Source organism: Phoxinus phoxinus (genome assembly GCF_949152265.1).
Source record: "Phoxinus phoxinus genome assembly, chromosome: 17".
Taxonomy (NCBI): Eukaryota; Metazoa; Chordata; class Actinopteri; order Cypriniformes; family Leuciscidae; genus Phoxinus; species Phoxinus phoxinus.
Genome location: NC_136892.1, coordinates 12,016,632 through 12,036,615, shown reverse-complemented (window position 1 = coordinate 12,036,615; position 19,984 = coordinate 12,016,632). Strand labels below are relative to the sequence as shown.

The following is a 19,984-nucleotide window of genomic DNA, read 5'->3' as shown; positions in this document are numbered from 1 at the left end:
GCTTGTCTGTCACTTTAAATGTTAAAGGTTGTTACAGCAGGATGGATTCTGATTGGCTCTCAATGTTTTTTTATCAGCTGGATAAAATCGTTCTGAAGGTGATTCCAACGATATCGTTTCTCTGTGTCGTTATCATTATAGCTGCGGTGTAAACGCTGCTATTCTTTAATATTGAGAACGATTTTGAACAAAATTTTCGTTATCTTTATAGTTATCATCCTTGGTGTGAACGGACCTTTAGGAACCCTTTCTCTCTCACTCATTTGACTTATCAAGCAGACAATAAGTACTGACCTAAAATCTTTTTACCCACACTCTAGCAACCAGTTACAGCACCCTAGCAACCATCCCCCATAGACTTCAATTGAAAAATAGATGAGAGGGATATAAATGAATCAGAACATCATAGAGACATGTGAGTTTGGCTCTTTTGATTTGGGCAGACATGCAGTCTATTAGTTTAACCCTGCTAAATGTCTAGCCACATCCTAGCAACCATTTAGAGTACCCTAGCAACCGTGTTACATCACAAATAAGAAATATTTCAGCACCAGAACATTATACAGACTTTCTTGCAGTCACACGCATCCAACTTAAAGCACCACTCACATTTTCTTCCGGAAATGTACATTTCTAGTTATTATTCTAGTTATTTTGTGAAATTTACTTTTACGATTTCTGTCATACATATATTCATACATAACTTTTTTTCCCAGTGTGACAAAAAAAAGGCATATTTTTTTTGTCAGTTTGCAGGGAAGTATGTAATTTCTGCACCACTAGCGTCATCGACCGAAACCGAAGCGGTGCCTCGATTAAAGCACTCGTAGTCTCTAATCATTTCTATGCTGTACACTAATTAACACCGCATACAAACACACCTCTCTGCCTATCCCACAATGCTCGGCTCTCTCCGATTGATTGCTGATAGAGGTTGGCTCGGATTAATTCAATTAAAAAGCGGGCAGCACTTGAGCGCCCTGAGACAATGGCAAGAAGGTAATAAGTGTTTGAGGTTGCTGTGATGATTGGCACAAACGGGCCCTCTTAAGCCACAGAGGACCCCTGGTACCCCACATAGAGCCTCTTATTTCAATTGCTGTTGAGCTTTGAGTGGAAATTCTCCCTCTTCAGAAAAGAAAGAACTTGGAAGTCTCTGAGGGATGTGGCTAATCATACACTCTCGTTTTATTCTCTCTCTCTCTCTCTCTCTCTCTCTCTCTCTCTCTCTCTCTCTCTCTCTCTCTCTCGTTATCGCTCACTATCTCTCTATTTTAATGCTCACAGAGCTTGATGTTTATAGGGATTTGATTCCCTTTTATATCTCGATTGTTGCTCCTAGAGAGCAATGAGACTGACATTTTCAACTGGTGATTTCTTTATTAATTCTCCTCCTCCTCAGATTTTTCTCCTGAGAAATGTACCATAGTAGTCACGTTTATCCTCTAAAATTTCAGAAGAGATTTCAATATGAGCTTTTTTATTTCTCACTTCCAATACTTGATCTGACCAATCCACTTGATCTATTTGTTTATATTTTGGAGCTTTAAAATAAACTCACTTCATCACATTGTGTGTGTGATGGGAAGTCTCTCTCCTGCATTCTTGCACGCTTGCTGTGAACAAAATATGACTGCGCTCTGCTGCTAATTACACAATCACTGTGAGTTCGCTCATAGAGCGCTGATGATTCGTTTATAGACAGAACTATACAGACAGCTGCTGAGATAATATCTTACATCAACACTGAATACTGATCCAGGACAGGCTGATATTTTGGAAGCAGAATTTGTAAGCCAGCTCAATAATCACCACTTGAATAATGATGACAATAACACTGTAAAACATTATTGTTGGTTTAACTTAAAAAAGTAAAGTAACTTGGTTGCCTTCAATTTTTAAGTTCATTAAAATAAGAAAAATGTGTTAATACAATGATCTAAGTTGACTTGAAAAGAAATAAAAAATCAGTTTTTACAGTGACTTTGGTATGATTTACCATTTCACTGACACTGGAATTCTCTCATTCTTAACTACCACTCAAATTATTATAAGATAAATATACCCTGTAAAAAATTATATGATAAATACGTTATGAAAACATGTTTTTAACTCGTCACATTGCTTCAACTCATCAAAATAAGTTAAGCAATTTTCAGCTTTTATTTATAAGTTATACAAGATTCAACTAATTTCAAATCAGTTTAATGTAATTTTGTTTAAGTTGAAATGACTTCAACATTCAAGTTGATTGTACTTAAAACTTTAACGGTCCCTACACACCGGACGCGAATAGCGCGTCAGGCGCGAGTCATTTCAATGTTAAGTCAATGCAAAGACGCGTTACACACCATAAGACATAAATTTAAGAACTTGATGTTGATAAATTTTTGAATCCAGATAAAAACCAATGAAGCTCAAGACGCTCCTTGAATTTTGTATAATATTGATATTAGAACAAATTGCCCAAAAAAAGAGCTTACATAACAATGTTATTCTTTTTACATTCTCATAACATAAAGTGTATAAAAAGAGAATGAATGAGGCAACTGTGAGCATTTATATATTAGGAAAAACTGAAAAGTGAGTTTAAATAAAACATCATTAAAAGCAACCACAACACCGCAATTAAAAAATGTGACACATTTTCAGGAGGAAAATACTATTCAGTAGGAAATAATGTGGAGTGGGCTTTGATTAGGTTGTCTTTGATATTATTGGTCAATATATGTGTTTTCCCCACCCACATGGCCTTGGTTACATTACCAGGAAAATAAAATTAAGTTCAGACTTTTCATTAAAACATTTTTTTGTGTGTGTACTGATCAGCTCTGTCATTTTTGCAGATCCTTGTCGTCTGATGGGTTTAGGAACAGTGTGACAACCTAATTAACAGGCAGTAGCAAGAGTGTGTGTGAGAGTGCTTGTGAAAGCAGCAAGGGTCACATTCCGATGAACGACTGGAGCTCAAGGTCTTGTGTTTCTTGCAAAGCAGTGATAGGTTATTTACTCAATGTCTCACACTCAAACACACGCGCACTGCGTGAGTGACACTGTTGTGCAATTATGCAGAGTGTGTTTACAGGCTCGGAGCCAGATTTTTAACACAATCAAATGCGGCAGAGTTTAAAACTACATGCAGAAAAGGGAATACAAAATTACAATAAAATTACAATAAAAAAATAATTTCTAAATGATTTACACTGATCAAAAGAAATGCAAAAACACTAAAAAACAGAACCAGACCAGATCAGCAAACACAGGCCATGAGGTTTGGAAATAGTGAGTTGGAAGGATGGGTAGTTATTAACAGAATTAATAATGAAAAGGTTCAAAGATAAACAGTTTACCTGAAAGCGCCGCATGTCCCGTGGATTTCCTGCATTCTTCAGGCAGTTCTGATTGCATTTCAGGAAAAACTTGAGAAAAAACCTGCAAAAAGAACAGAAATTATTGGTTAGCGGTGGACTGAAGGAATCCATTGAACGTTCTGAAAAACTAATACAGAATAGAAAACCATTTAAACGCCATAAATGGGCCAGTTGACCAGTTCTCCAGTTTACCAAACCCTTGACAGTGAAATTAGGCAGATCCAATTCAATCTCCTGATGCCACAGGGGAACCTTTGTAAGCTCCACAAAGATCCTTTGACTCTAGTTGTTAAGAAAACATCTATGTACTGGTGCTTTAAAGATCCCATTGGATAATTTGATGAGTGCAATTTTCTTATATGTTTATGTATTTCTTGTTGAAACAGGAACATGGGAAAGTCCTTGTCGTTTCTATAGTGAATAGTGTATTTTGTAGTAACTTTTTAGAAGTACAGCAGCATATAGATGACCATATAAAGCTATAAAAAATATTTTGATGAATGAAGTGATCATTTTTATGTCTTATTTCAAAATACAATTCATATCTTTCATGATGAGCATGTTGCTAATTTCTGAATCTTTTTTTGGGCAAGGTCGACATAATCTTTTATTATTATTTACCAGGATTTGAGAAAAAAAAAAACATAAAACATTATGTGGTGCAAACAACATGAACATGACACAGAAAATGATATCTAAGAAAGATATAAATGTGGTGTGACTCCTTAAAAAACATGATAGTAATTAATTATATTTGTAAATAAATAAATGAATAAACTTTAAAAATACATTTAAAAACATTAATGAATATATTCAAAGTGTAAAGGAAATATGTTATTACTTCTTAATTCATGGTTACACCACATGACATGGTTACACAACATGACATCAAACATCAAGAACTTTTCAATGTCTAAACAACATTACCAAAAGGTTCTTCATAAAAAAAAAAGAGAACCACCAGAGAACGTGCGTGTGTGTGTGTGTGTGTGTGTGTGTGTGTGTGTGTGTGTGTGTTTTTACACATCCTAAAAGTTCAGTAGCACAAACACATGCACAGACACACACACACAGCAACAGGCAGTGTGCAGAAATGTGGAGCGTCCATCTGTCGCGCTCCTGAAGACAGATCGCCGATTCAAAGACACACACGCAGACTCCTATCCAAACAGAAAAAAATATGTCTGTCTCTCTCATAATCATGGTAAGCAGAAAGCGGGCACATTCACGGGCACTATCAAAAACCCTTCACTCACAGACTGGCTTTAGAGCTAAAACCGCACAATACCAGCTGCTCTGACTGGCACAGACACAGTGTGTGTGTCTAACTGGATAATGCCATGGCACACACCCGTCTGTCAGGACCTTTTTGTCCTCGTGTATTTCTCTCTCTTGCCTCTTTGTTTGAAATTCTGTCTGTCTCCTTTGTCAATATGACTCTGAATGTTATATAATGAATCCGCTATTCTTTCTATAACTTGTTCACTCTCTGTTTCAAACAGAGCCACGATTGCTCTGTTCCAAAAGCCTCATCGCAACACAAAGGCTGTTCCAAAAGGTTGGTAACTTAATTATGCTGCCTACTAAGATCCCTAATTTTAGCCAAATTTGAAGGCAGAATTGCATTTATCGTTCACAGGGAAGGCAATCCCAGAATGCACTGTGAAATATATACTCATTATTCATTCAGAGATGTTGGGATGTTTGGCTTTTCAATAACATGTTGTTTGGAAAGAAAATACACTTATTTTATTGCTCTTTATCTAGTTGTATCTGCAGATTTAAATAACAATGCATATTCCTTGAGTTTTTTTTTCATGTCTGAAATTGTCTTAATCCGAAGTTCATATTTCTGTTATGGAAATGTGTGCAAATAAATGTGCACATTTCAGACAATACTACATTTGAAAAGTTAAACATAACATGTAAATCATCGGGTGAAATATTTTTTCCCCCCATTCACCTGAGGTGTTTAGCCTTTAATAAATGTAATAAAAGTGTGTGTGCTGTGATTTTCTATGCTAATTAAAGTTATTGAAGTTGCACAGTTAGCATAAAAACATTCAGCTATTATACGATTTAAATCAATGGAAATTGTCAAGGGGAATGCGCAATTTGAGAATTAATTAAAAGGGAAGTTAGTTCTGAGAAAATCTCGAAGATTTGTTTGCAGATGCCACTAAGTTTTCATATTTTGCTTTCTAATACAATGGCATTCTTTCATTAAGTGTTACTGTAGATGTTCGTTTGTGTGTGTGTATATCCATTTTGAAATGTCTTTAAAAGTGTCAGCAGGAGTCTGCTTAATACCTTTTGACCTAATGTGGCACGACAAGACCAGATATGAAGCGAAGAGCACCGAGGTGTGTGTGGATCATCTCATGAACACACACTCACAGTCACCCGACGGTTCTATAATTGAAAGGACCTCGCTGTCGTCTTCAGTTAAGAGCACTCCAATGAAGGCCAATTACTAGAGGGCTTGAGTGTGGAGCCGTACTTACTTACACGAGCTAACAGTGAGACACCTGTGACCTCTCTATAACACTGGAGTTCACAATACATCCCCACTGATGAATCCATGAGAAAAACAGGAGGACACACCAAATAAAACAAATGTCCTTAGAGCAGAATGGAGTAAAAAAAGAGTGGATGCGAATGAGGCTGTTTTTATTCAAGGCCTATTTCTTACAATAGTAGGCCACACACATCCGTACATTTTGTTGCCTGGATCTCTTAAATTAATGAATACATTGACTTATACATATTCTGTGAATTTTATTATTATTTATTTTGAAATATCAAATAATTGGACATGACAAGGCAAGGTTAGTTCAGTCAACTTCACAACACAAATGTCCATGAAACAACTAGCCACGAATTCCTTAACTTAAAAAACATTTCCGATACAATCTGCATTGCATGTGTCTACTAGGAAAAGAAGATTATTATATATATTTAGATGATATATTATATTGTATTATATTGTGCTTTTGAGAAATGCAGCCCTGGGCAGTGGATCAGTAGTTCCCAGCATGCTTTGCAAGGGACTGCGTTAGACGAGTACATTTATGGATTAGGTGTTAGTTTTTCAGTAAAGGGAAAGATGTTGGTTATGTTTAATGTTCAGTTATGTGTTCAGTTATGTTGAACATTCAGGAGTTTCTGTTATTGGATGTTGTGGTTACCACTGTGCTGAAGAGTAGCGCTGTCAATTGTGATTTTCACTTTGATGCAACTTAATGTGTTTAATAACCCCAGATCACAATTTCTTATTGGAGCAAAATTCGCCGATCAGCAAAGAGCAGGTGTGCGTGTCCATCCTGAGCTTTATTGGAAATTGCATGCTGGGTCAATGCAACTCAATTAAGTTAAAACAGAATGCCCTTGTTTTATGTTACATAAAACTAATTGAAGTAAGTTATAACAACGAAATTTGAATTTATATATAGAATCAGGCAGAAATACCCCCTTATAGCGACAACTGCACGTTTTAACAGTGCATGTGTCATGATCAGTAGATCAATAAATGTATATATATATATCTCAAACTAAATTCAAAATTCCCTTTTTTAATAGCGCAAAATTATATATATATATATATATATATATATATATATACAAGCCATGAATTCCTTTAGTCAAAATCAATATCAATCCAATAAATGTAAACACGTTTTAAACTAAATTCAAACTTTGATTTCATAACAGAGCAACGTTAGTAGTTTTGTGAATAATATACCAATAATTAGGAAAAATTCACAGAGAGGGAGAATATGCTGAAAAGAATCACAATGGCATAATTTAAAAACTCACAGCACAGCACTATATTTTAGCGCATTTAGCGCCTGCTTAAACTAGATTGCAAGTTAGTTGGCGGTGAAGAAGCAGGTTTATGCATTTCCTCAAATTCAGGAGGGCTGAAATCATGATGAAAGAGGAAGAGGGAGAGGTTTTGAGTGAGGTAATCTAATTTGGTTGGTGAATGCAAAGCAGCGGCCATAGTTGCCTGTGCCATATTTCTGTATGGTGCGAGCCACACCAAGAGTAAATGAGCCCATGTGAACAGCACAGCAGCATAAATTATTCACGGGCTGAGATGGCAATTATGGCTCTGAGCACAACCAACATTAATATTTTATGAGGGCTAACGCACACTTCCAAGTGAATCAGAAAGAGAGAGAGAGAGAGAGAGAGGAGGGGGGGGGGGGCTTCCCTATCCACTTTCTTTGTATTTTTTGGGTCTCTCTCTCTCCTTGCACTCACTTGCTTGGTCTCTATCTCTCTCAGCCTCTCAAACTATTCTCTTCTGCATGATTTAAATGATAGCATTAGCTATTGCCCAAATCCAAACAAAGAGATGTTGAGATGTGTTATTACACATTTATAACATAGTAATAAAGCAGTTATAACATGCATTAAGTTTCTGAGCATTTACACACACCATTTGGTTGTACAGCACTGGAATACGTACATAAATGACATGCTAATTGAAATCAAACATGAAAAATATACTTAAACATGGCAGATCAATAATTTAGTTGAAAACTGCAGAATTGGCTCCTGATGTAGTGGTGAGAATTCAATGCTGACAGCAGCAGTCACATGATACCACTGTGGCAACAGTGTCAATACTATCATGCCAAGAGCAATACTAAGCATATTCTTGTGTGTGTGTTTGTGAAATCAAAAAAGAGTGGTTATGTTTTATTTTACTTTTTTTTTGGTTAATGTGATTTCAAAACAGCGTACCCATTGATCCCATGCTTTATGTTTGAGCCAAAACAAGTTATGTCACTTGTTTGTTACTAAATCTCATATTTCACATGGCATAAAGTACTAAAAGAAGTATCTCACTTTTAATGTTAAAGCTTACTTCACCAAAAAATGAACATTTTCATAATTTTCTCTAAACCCATAAATATATATACACTGTAAAAAAAAATGTAACCTCTCCAAGTCAAAATATTCTAGTGACTGGTCACATCTAAATTTTTAAATTGGCCCAAGTGAAATTCTGTAAAATAAATTGAATTAATTGTTGCAATAGTCTGTTAGCATTGGCTCAATGAGAAATAATATGTCTTATTAATATTATAATTAATATAATATTGAAAAATTTAGATGTTACCAGTCACTAGAAAATTTTGACTTGGGGATGTAATTTTTTTTTTACAGTGTAGCTCTAAAATCTCATCCTCGCTCACATACAATATAGTTTATCAAGATGTGTTGCACCAAATCTGGCGTCATTTACATCAAATATGATTGGTTCTCATTTGTCAATGATGTCAAACCTGGTGTAATACATTTTGACCAACCATATTGTAATGTATGCTTTTTGGGGTGCTTTTATGACCGCCCCAGACACTGCTTTCGATGAGTTAAAGCAGCGTAAACATTTCTCGTAATGTTTCCTCATGTATTTCACAGAAGAAAGAGTCAAATGGGTTTAGAACAACATGATGATGATGATTTCATTTTGGGATGAACTATTCCTTTAAATGCCATGCAGTTCTCTGACTCAGAAAGGGTGCGACCCAATTACCAGATGTGATGTCACTCAAACGATGATGTCATGCCATGATTAAATCACTGCTATGGATTGACTCACTGCTAACTCGTGCTATTATGTTTTTAGATGAAATTTCTCTCTCTCTCAGTTTCAAATATGCATAAATACGACACCGATCCCATAAACTACACAGAAGGAGAAAATCACGCGGGAGCATCATTTTACACAAGCAACTCTTAATATGCAGGACTGGTAATTGCTCACCCCAGTGTGGGAACAGAGAGCTGTCAATCAAACCGAGAGGTCCCTGGAGATATGGAAATCAAGTTGATGACTGGTTCACCTGGATCATATTCATGCTTAAATTCTGTGTTGTAGACACAGTTATTCTATAACAAGGCATCTTGTTGGACTGCAAAGTTCAACTATCTTTTCTTTGGAGCTAATATAACTCCTTGAACTAGAAATATAAAGTAGATTAAGAATTAATATGTTGATGGTTTGTAATTTAATGCAAGATGTGGATATATTATTTTAATTACAGTACTTCATGAATTGCATAACTTTTATTTAACCAATAAAATATAAAAATAACGTTCAGAAATATACATATATCGTAAGAAATACCATTTTGCAATATCAAGCAGCATAACAAGCTGTTTTGTACATCTAAAAAATAATTCAAGTGGATGACACCGGAAGCCTCACACATTCCATTTACAAATGGAAACTATAGTATAGAGACTGGTAGTGTTCCTTAAAGTACTGGTTTTGACATCCTTATTACAGGCAGCATCTTGCATTGACCGAAAAGGAAATTGACTCTTCAGTCAAAAGCATACACACACACTCCATACTTTCACCTGGCAAGAAAGATGACCTGACCTCTGGAAACCTCTTTGACAGAGTCCCCAACAAACCAACCCAATGATAGAAACAGAGAAAAGAGACAGCAAAAATAGTCTGAGAGAAAGGAAAAGAGTGAGACAGGTCTCCTTTAGTGTCTATTGTAAAAGGCTGAAGGCAAACAACTCAATAATTCATGAGAGCAAGATTGATTTTGGGGGCTTGCTCGGGGGTTCGTGGGGGGGCTGGTGTGGTGGTCTAGCTGGGAAATCATTAGCCCAGCTAACACACACGCACACGCACACACACACACACACACACACACACACTCAGAGAGGCAGGGCTGATTAACGGTTAGCAGGGCTGGGAGGGTCCCGTACCTTGGGGGCTGGCAGATTTACTACTTTTGTTTTCTTGCACACAAACACTGGCTTTATACCTCCTCTTCTTTGTCTGTTTGTCTTCTCTGGGGAGGTGAATTGAGTGGTGGGTTAGACCAGGGCAAGAGACGAGGGAAAACAGAACGAAGCGAACAGAGAGTGAGAGAGTTTGTTCGGCTAATGGTTGTGTTGATTTTTGTTCTGTCTTCTTGTCTCGTGTTCCAGTCTTTCATTTGGAATCTATTTAGCCTCTTATTTTGAAAGTCTCTGGTTTCCTTTCTTCTGCTTTCCTTTTCCCTTGTGATGCCATTAGCATTTTTGTACATACAGCCCTCTTGTCTACTTTTCTGTCTTTAAGTCATGTTAAAATGATTGTATTTGTGAGCTTTCTTTTTGGTGTTGATACATTTCCTGTTGAAACAGGAAGTCGGGCAGGAACATACTGAAAGGAAATTTAAAGCCAAAATGTAGCAAAAAGGCTTCATTTTAGGTCATGGCCTTGAGTCATCTTGGAATTAGTGGGAGGGGTATTCTCATTCAAGCAAGCATTTGATTGGACCAGAAAATAGGACACACCCACAAGTGCAACATGAGTCATCAGTATCATTTAATTATAAAATGTTGTTTATTTTGTCAATGTTTAGGCATAAAACTCAATTTTGATTTCCTGGGATCTCTAAATAATCATGACAAAAGCAAACGGATGTGTATAATAAGAAGTTTAAGTAATGTTTAGTTTATAGGCATTTGTTTAACTGTGAATGCTTCTCATTGCCTGTCAATAAGAAGATAGGCATGTATGGAAAAACTGTATTTGCCATCATTCTCTGCGACAGCAATAGAAATATGGTAAAATACAAGCCATCAGTTTTTTTTTATCCAATAACGATAATAAAAAAGCGAATATAAATACGAAAAAATACTTCTGAGCATTTGCCATGTGTTGAATGTTGTTTATCGGACCATTTCAGTGAGCTTCCATGATTTTCACCATGTTCACCATTTAAAGTTTCCCAAGTTGAATCTTACTTTTGTTTTCATAATTTGAAAAAGGTTTTCATTTCATTTTCATCACTGATACCAATAAACTGCACTTGGGTTTTCTGTGTGTCTCCACATGGAGCGAGGACATTTTTCTCACAACGTAAAATATTGTACCTTGTTATGGCACATCCAGCCATCATTACAGAATTGAAACAAGTTCCTGCAGTGTACACAGAGACAGTCTCGCACAGTCTATAACACAAGACAGCTAACCAACTCTGCGCTTCAGGCATGTGAACGATTTTCTGCACGTGTCAGCAGACAGCTTACACAACGCTGAAAGGCACTTTCCCATCTCAACCAGAAATGGGCTATCAAATGTCTCTCTCCGCATATCAAAGGCATAGATGTGTGTGTACAGCTGTACAAATGCTTGCCGGATACACATAACACCCTGAATATGGATGTTTCCACGTCATTCTTCTCGCAAAATATCAAAAGAGCTGGAGGTGGCGTCTGATGAGACACATACTCTTTTGTCATCGCTGGCTCCACAAATAATTTATTAACAGCAGAGTGAAGTCGAGGCACTGAGAACTCATACTGACAGCCACTACGTCCACATTCTTCCACCTGTCTTATCCTGTCTTCAGCAGAGACAAATAAAAAGACAACAAGACGGTTTCTCGCTCCGCCTGGTCAACTGTCTCCAGATGATGACCTCATTCATGGTCCATCTGATCGGATTTGGCAGGGGTTTGATTTGCCAGAGAAGAGAAGGTAGCTTACCAGTGATGGCATGTGTGAGGCTTCTGAGAGTCTTTCAGCTGAGAGAAAAAAAAGGTTTGAAATTGCTCAAGTCTTACACTGTGTCCAAAAATAAACAAAATGTCTTCCATGTTGATCTGAGTTTCCAAACCAGGAAACCTGCATGGGACTGGGTACCGTATATATAGTTTTAACTTGGTACATTATATAAATGTATAAGTCACAAGATGTCACTTTCAGACATTTATATACAGTATACAGTATATATATATTTATGACATATATATATGACATCATATTTCTGAAAGTGACATCATGTGACTTCATTGCGCGAGTCCAAATCCATCAGACTGATACAAACGGAAACTCCAAACCAGAATGTTTTTGAATGATTCACTAAAAGCATTCATTAATATTAATTTGTTTGTGAATCAGACTACACTGGTTGTGCCATATGTTTGTGATTCACTAAAAATGGTTCTTTCACATTTATCAGGTTTAACTTAATTTTGCCCGTCGTGCACAGTTACCCTAAAGGCACCGTGGGTGGCGGTGCCACCGGCTTGGGCCCGTCATCGCTGCTCGCAGCTATATATTATTAATTTGTTTTTGAATCGGACTACACTGGTTGTGCCGTATGTTTGTGATTCACTAAAAAGCATCGGCTAGTTATTTTGTGAATCAGACACATGTGACGCCGATGCAGTATGTGTGCGGCCCGCAAGGACAACACAATCAAATATGCTTATTAAAACTACCAGTGACACGTCACCACTGAGTCGCACTGAAAGCTCTCACAAAGAGTAAAATATCATTCTTCAAATGGAGATCGTGATTACGTGAAAATGAATTCTATTTTTGCCCAACCCAAATTCTGACGATCACTTCATTTGTATCACGTTGAGCTGGTAGCTTCGTTCACAGTGAAATTCACATTAATCAATTCACATTCCGTTCACACTGGTTCAAAAACTTGATTTCAGAGTCATTCCACAATTACGGCAATTCACTTTTCAAATTGTAGCCTAAACATCAAACATGTTTATATTGGCTGATGTGATTTTGTTGCTTAAAGGGTTAGTTCACCCAAAAATTAAAATAATGTCATTAATGACTCACCCTCATGTCGTTCTAAGCCCGTAAGACCTCCGTTCATCTTCGGAACACAGTTTAAGATATTTTAGATTTAGTCCGAGAGCTTTCTGTCCCTCCATTGAAAATGTATATACGGTATACTGTCCATGTCCAGAAATGTGATAAAAACATCATCACAGTAGTCCATGTGACATCAGTGGGTTAGTTAGAAGTTTTTGAAGCATCGAAAATACTTTTTGGTCCAAAAATAACACAAAATAAGACTTTATTCAGCATTGTATTCTCTCCCGGGTCTGTTGTGAATCTGCGTTCAGGACTCCGCAGTGACGCTGCTGACGGAAGACGCTGATGACGTGTTATCTGGTGCGCCCGAGCTTCGTTTACAGTCTGAGGGAGACGCACGCTATATTCAAGCTATTCTACATTGTTTGCGTGGATATCATTTTTTTAATGGTGCGTAAATGTGCATGTCGCGGATGAGACACTTTTACAGCGTGCGTTTCCCTCAGTCTATAAATGAAGCTCGGGCGCACCAGATAACACGTCATCAGCGTCTTACGCCATCAGCGTAACTGTGAAGGATTGACAACAGACCCGGGAGAGAATACAATGCTGAATAAAGTCTTATTTTGTGTTATTTTTGGACCAAAAAGTATTTTCGATGCTTCAAAAACTTCTAACTAACCCACTGATGTCACATGGACTACTGTGATGATGTTTTTATTAAATTTCTGGACATGGACAGTATACTGTATATACATTTTCAATGGAGAGACAGAAAGCTCTCGGACTAAAACTAAAATATCTTAAACTGTGTTCCGAAGATGAACGGAGGTCTTACGGGCTTAGAACGACATGAGGGTGAGTCATTAATGACATTATTTTCATTTTTGGATGAACTAACCCTTTAACAACATTCCACCTTCAGTGAGGACAGAAACCACTTCACGCTAGAAACTTGTTGTACTGCGCCAAGCTAGTACCCATGTGTTAAATGAATCCAGGTGTATATGAGCAGCACCCATGTAAGCTAAAGTAGGAGAAAACACATACTTTACAATATTAATCCATTCCTGAACACACTCTATAAATCCACGCTGTGTATTTTGTATATTTATTGTGTATAATGTTTAATTTGGCTTTGGGATCAACTTACTAAGTCAAACTCCTAGTAAATCTTTGAAACAGACTCCGTTCTGATTCTAATCATGTTAACAAAATCTCCTAACAAGTGCTTTGATTGGCATTAGCTGCTTACGACTTTCCCTCACAAAATCCCTCCTTTGGCTCCATCTCTTGTGTGTGGACTTTTCAGGTTCACTCTGAACATCTGCTCGCTGTTGAACTACGGTTGGATTTGCCCATCTAGCTCCAAGAGCGCTAGTTAATTAGTGGATGGAGATTAGGGAGGATAATAGACAGGGAAAATCTCCTGATTATCTCGCAGAATCCTGGGAAAGAGTTGCATTATAGCAGAGATGCCATCACCTTCTTATTTGTGTCTGGTTTAATTACTGAGGATGGGTCACATTGAGAAGTGGCTCTGAGAGACGTGGGATATGATCAGCACAGCTGAGGATTATTTTCCGGCGGCTAAATAAAGAATATTGCATGAAGGAGGGTACCGGCAGAAAAAAAGTTTAAGTGAAAAAAACACACAAAAAAAACAGGGAACAGTTGCAATTTTTACGGTTCGTTTTAAGTGCGATTGGATTCCAAACGACCAAAACTTTGTCCACGATCCCAAAAAATATAAAGGTCAGTTTCCCACACTCAGATACAGCTATAGCCCCAGTCTTAAATACGGCCAATGAATAATCATTATTATGCAATAAACCAGATCTAGAGTTGTGTGTTTTCAGGAAAGAGGCCCAAAAAAGGGTTGGATCAGATTCAAGGTTCTAATAGACCAAATTCAGCCAAAAAGCCATTAATGGGCAATTGCTATTATGTTTTTTACCAATGAAATGCCTTAATTTGTTGTTGATCCAAAATTACTATGATGACAAGTAACTAAAATGAGTGCAAAACTCCAAGCAATGATTACAAATTCTAACAAAAGCCTGGGTAAATAAAAAGGCTTATGCAAATCTCCATTCTTTGTGTTAATCTAATTTGTTAGCAGTGTTTCACTACGCAAGTCTGATGTTTTTATTCTCTTCTCTTTACCCCCTCATGCGCAGTTCATTATAAATGGCCGTGAGGGAAGCGTCTTTTATTATTTACAGTATTTACTTCAGGGGAAGTCATGGCTTGTGTCATATTTATCTTGCTGAAAAATGAGCTGAGGAATGCTCTTCACCCCCTCCGAACACAAGGAAATGCAGCCGGCTACTGATCCAACTCATGATGGGTGTAATTCAGTGGGTGATGATATATGTGTCGCAATTAATCCATCTGATTGTTTCCAGAAAATATTTGTAAACATTTTTAAACAGGGATTATTTTTAATAAATTAATATGTTTATTTAGCAAGTGTGCATCAAATTGATCAAATGTGACAGTAAAGATATTCATTGTAAGATTTATAAAAGATTTCAGTTTGAATAAATTATGTTCTTTTGAACTCTCTATTCACCCTGAAGAAAAATGTATCACAGTTTCCACAAAAATATTAAGCAGCACAACTCTTTTTTAATTTGGATAATAAGCAGTTTCTTGAGCATCAAATCAGCATATTAGAATGATTTCTGAAGAATCATGTGACACTGAAGACTGTGCAATTCTACTTTTCCATATAGGAATCAATTATATTTTAAAATACAATATTTCACAATCATACTGTTTTTACTGTATTTTTTTTTATCAAATGAATGCAGCCTTGGTGAGCAAAAGAGACTTTAAAAAATGGTACTAACCCCAAACTTTTGCAATACAACATTGTACTTATTTTTTCATGTAAGTATACATAGTAGTTAAGGACACTTACTGTAATATAAGGTGCATATTAGCGTCCACACAAAGTTTTTTTTATCATTCATCGTTCTGAAAGTTCCAACAATACAATTTCATGCCGTTGTCGTTATAGTTGTGGTGTGGACTCTGCTATTCTTTTATATTATGATTTTTAGAACTGTATCTTTATAGTTATAGTTATCATCCTTGGTGTGAATTTGACTCTTGGTGTGATCATGTCTTAAATATTTTCTTTTATATTTCATTTTTAAATATATCCTGTATATTCTAAAATTGATTATTTCTTTCGAATAAATTCTACATATAAATATATCTTGTTTTAAGGATGCTGAACATATGCAAGAAAACACACTTCAGGAAGAAGGAGTTGTCCCCATCTGGGATGGGGAGAATGACGGCCGGGGGAGCGTGGGATTTTACAAGAGCCAGTGATCCACGTTATGACTGTGTGTGTGTGTGTGTGTGTGTGTGTGTGTGTGTGTGTGTGTGTGTGTGTGTGTGTGTGTGTGTGTGTGTGTGTGTGTGTGTAACCCAAGTCGGGCACCAGAGCAGTCAGGTCTAGCGTTACACAGCCTCCAGGCAGCTACATCTGCACCAGGTCTTGTCCGACAATACACAGAGACTCCAGCCAAACTCTCACACACACTGACATCATCCATCCGTGGGTTCTGCTGTATGTTACTCACACACCCATCGAGCACAGGTTGCTGATACTGGTGCCGTCAGTCGGACCACAGCACAAAACGGAAGAATTTGGACCATTTTGATAGTGACTGTTCTGAACAACATAGTAAAATAAGACTTTTACTTCATTTCTCTAGTATATACTATGTAGTGTGCACAGAATGCGCTTTTTTTTCCCGAAACAAGCACACTGTGTGGAATAGTGTTTCAATATTGCAATGCGCGCAACTTGGCCTTCTGTTTCCAGTGTGCCAAAAAACATTTTTTTATCTCCATTTTGCCTACGATTTGAGGAAGGAAACAGTGAAGAGTAAACTGATCAAGTGTTATGTGCATTGCGAGAGGTCAGCTTTGACCTCGGATGTCAGGGGTCATGACCCCATAGAAGGCCTGGAATAATAATCAGTGTGACGGCAAACAGATGTCGTTCATTTGCGTACTGGTAAAATGTGTAAACTTGTAAACCACAAATTCACTCTTTCTCTGAATAGCACGGATGCTATCATACATCAATGACGACTCAAACCGGACTACGAAGGCTGATTTTTGTTGTGAAACTCCCTTCTTTCCTTCTTTCTTGTCATGCCTGCAGGCTCTTTACGGTGATAGATGGCGCTCTGTGTCTCGTGCCAACAGCACAGCCATGGCAGACCTCTGGGGAGCCTGAACTGCCATCAATAATACAGAGACTAGTACAGACTCTCAGTCTAGACTAAGAGAGTTCGGTGTGGACACTGGTAAGGTGTAGTCTGATTATGGCATTATTATTAATAACTGGCAAAATACCAGATATGAATCTGGGTCAAATCTGTAGGGCTTTTCAAACTTACAAATGGCATGGACGCCTAAGGATGGTGATCCCCATGCGAGGGATTTTATTCCTAATGTACAGGGTAGCTGCATGTTCATGTATGAAGACGCATAGGAGACATATTAATCATTTATCAGTACAATTTAAAATAACTGGTTTCTGTCAGGACCACTATCGTCAAAGATGATTGACAATTAGCATACAGTTTGGATTGGCGGTTTGGTTCTGTTCTGGGCAAGAACTAACCAACATAAATGTATTGCAGATATCATTAATGTTCGATCATTTAATGTACAACATAATTCAAGAGAATCAGTCTGATTCGAAGAGGGCCAAGTCCTGACTGGATGAGAGGAGGAGCTGGAGATGGAGGAGGGTAATTACCTCCTTAAAAACGTGATAAAGCTGCTGATAATGCTGAATGGACCTTATATATATGGATCCTATAGGCGTCGTATAAACGTAGATGTGGATCAGCTGAGAGTCAGCTAACGCTACAACCTGCCAGAACTAACGCTATGCTTGATTTCTATTTGAATATATTTTAAAACATTTCTGCTATGGCAAAGATACATTTTCAGCAGCCTTAACTAGCCATAGCCATTCTAATATGTTAATATTTTGCTCGTGAAACATTTCTTATTATTATCAGTGATGAAAACAGCTGTGCTCCAAAATTCGCACAGATCCCCTAACAACCCTTGCGGTCCACTGTAAAAGATTAAACACTTTTGTAATGGTGTCTTAAATGTATATGTTTTGTTTCATGTCTTTAACTTTAATTGATAGAAATGACAGGGACAAGATGGCTGACCATGAAATTAACCGATCTGGTGTGCGTAAACTACTGCTTCACTACCATAGTATGATGCATCGTTGGAGAAATCCACTAGCTAGTCCCGACTGTTTCCCGAAACCATGTTGTCGGAAAGTGGTCGTTCAACCACCTTGGTTTATGACGTCACGTGCGTGGTGGAGTAGAGATCGAATTAACGCTAAATGTTTTGATAGACATGGCATCTGAGGACTATTTCTCATTTATCTCAGTTATTTTGCTTCATTTCCAGATTCAATCATAGGCTCGTTCTTACATAGTAAAGCATGTTCGCACATGCACACACTTCAAAAAACGACGCTTTAAATCTCTTGACAAACTAAAAGATGAATATGACATTTCATTGTATTCTAAATAAAGGATACAGATTGTACTGAATGTCAGCTTGCTTATTTGGCTCAAGATAAGGATTTATTAAGTCCACGTGTCACGTGGACTAGAAACTATGCTTCTAACGACAGGTCGAGAGCTGTCGTTCCAACCACACAAGTTTGCGATACTGTTTGCGAATGCGAACATAGTTGGCTAACGATGCTTTTGGGAAACGCACCCCAGATCAAGTTTGGATCTGAGTCAAACTCGGGTCATCATATATAAGCATATATTTTGCCCAGCTAAGGCCCTGTTTACACCTGATATTAAGATCTGTATCCATAATTTCTAGCAAGTGCAGTTGCAGTTCACACTGTCATACATAAAATAAATGATTGAACTTGGAAAGTGGTCTTTATATGGCAAGTTACCGTGACCACAAAGCATTTTTGCAGCTTAATTTTCACAAATGGTCTACATTGAAAGCTGTTATTTCAGAAACTGCAAGGAGTGAATCTATGTGTCCATGTTCATGTTCCAGAGGACATATTTAATGATGAGTGTATCACACCGTTAGTGGTGTGACAGCATCATCTCACAGAAGGAGTCTCAGGCGAGTGACAGGAAGAGCGGTCTCAGCACCTAGCCATTGGTTCATTTCTATTTCAGGTTCAATCTTTTATTTAGTCACAACATCCCAGTGTCATGAAATATTCATGGCAGCATGTTTCTCGTCTAATACCGCTCGTGTCCTGTAACGCCCTGCCATCTTTAAATATTTCTCAGAACAAATGCACTCTACCCTGTTCGCCTCGCTCCGCCTCTGCTGCTCACCTCCGCTGGACCGACACGGGAACGGTTAACCGCTGCATTAATGGGGCCAACCAGGAAGTGGATGGGCCTTGACACTGCAGTAAGGATTTTATTAAAAATGTATCAAAATCTTTACAGAATAGTAGATTATTCCAACACTGCTAATTTCTGCAGTGCTGGGGAAGTTCTTAAAAACTACAAAATACAGTATCAATTATATATTATATTTATATTATATATTTTCAATTCAATATATATATACCTTTACTGTGGTCTACACCTCATTAATTTCAGCAGGGGCCAATCTGACAGGCTTCAGGGCCCCGCTTTGCCTTTGCTGGAGTGTCTGCAGGAGTCACAAACCCAGCGGAGGGACTCATTTTTAACTGTACCACCCCCCACAGCCCTGCTACAGTCTCCACGGCTGACAGTGATAAATACAGCTGTTAGGACTCAATGTGACAGACCGGACAGTTAAAGACTGTTACTGGATTTAAATGCAACCTTATATTCTGTTATTTTAGCCAAACCACTAAACAATTACGCATTATTGGAAAGTTCGCAAAATTATCTACTAAACACAGCTAATGTACACTACAAGTAGATTTCATCTGGTTTTCCTTTTTGATGATAACAGGAAATGAATGGTACCTG

At 37.6% G+C, this 19,984-nt stretch overlaps 1 protein-coding gene across 4 annotated transcripts in view; it reads right to left on the bottom strand.

The window, feature by feature from the left end:
- Window positions 1–19,984, bottom strand: part of ebf1b (EBF transcription factor 1b) — a 136,898-nt gene that overhangs the window by 46,489 nt on the left and 70,425 nt on the right. For all 4 annotated transcript variants that reach the window (XM_079586173.1, XM_079586172.1, XM_079586174.1 and 1 more), the window contains exon 7: window positions 3,351–3,432. In XM_079586173.1, coding sequence (XP_079442299.1) covers window positions 3,351–3,432 — 82 coding nt within the window. The remainder of the gene's footprint in view (window positions 1–3,350; window positions 3,433–19,984) is intronic.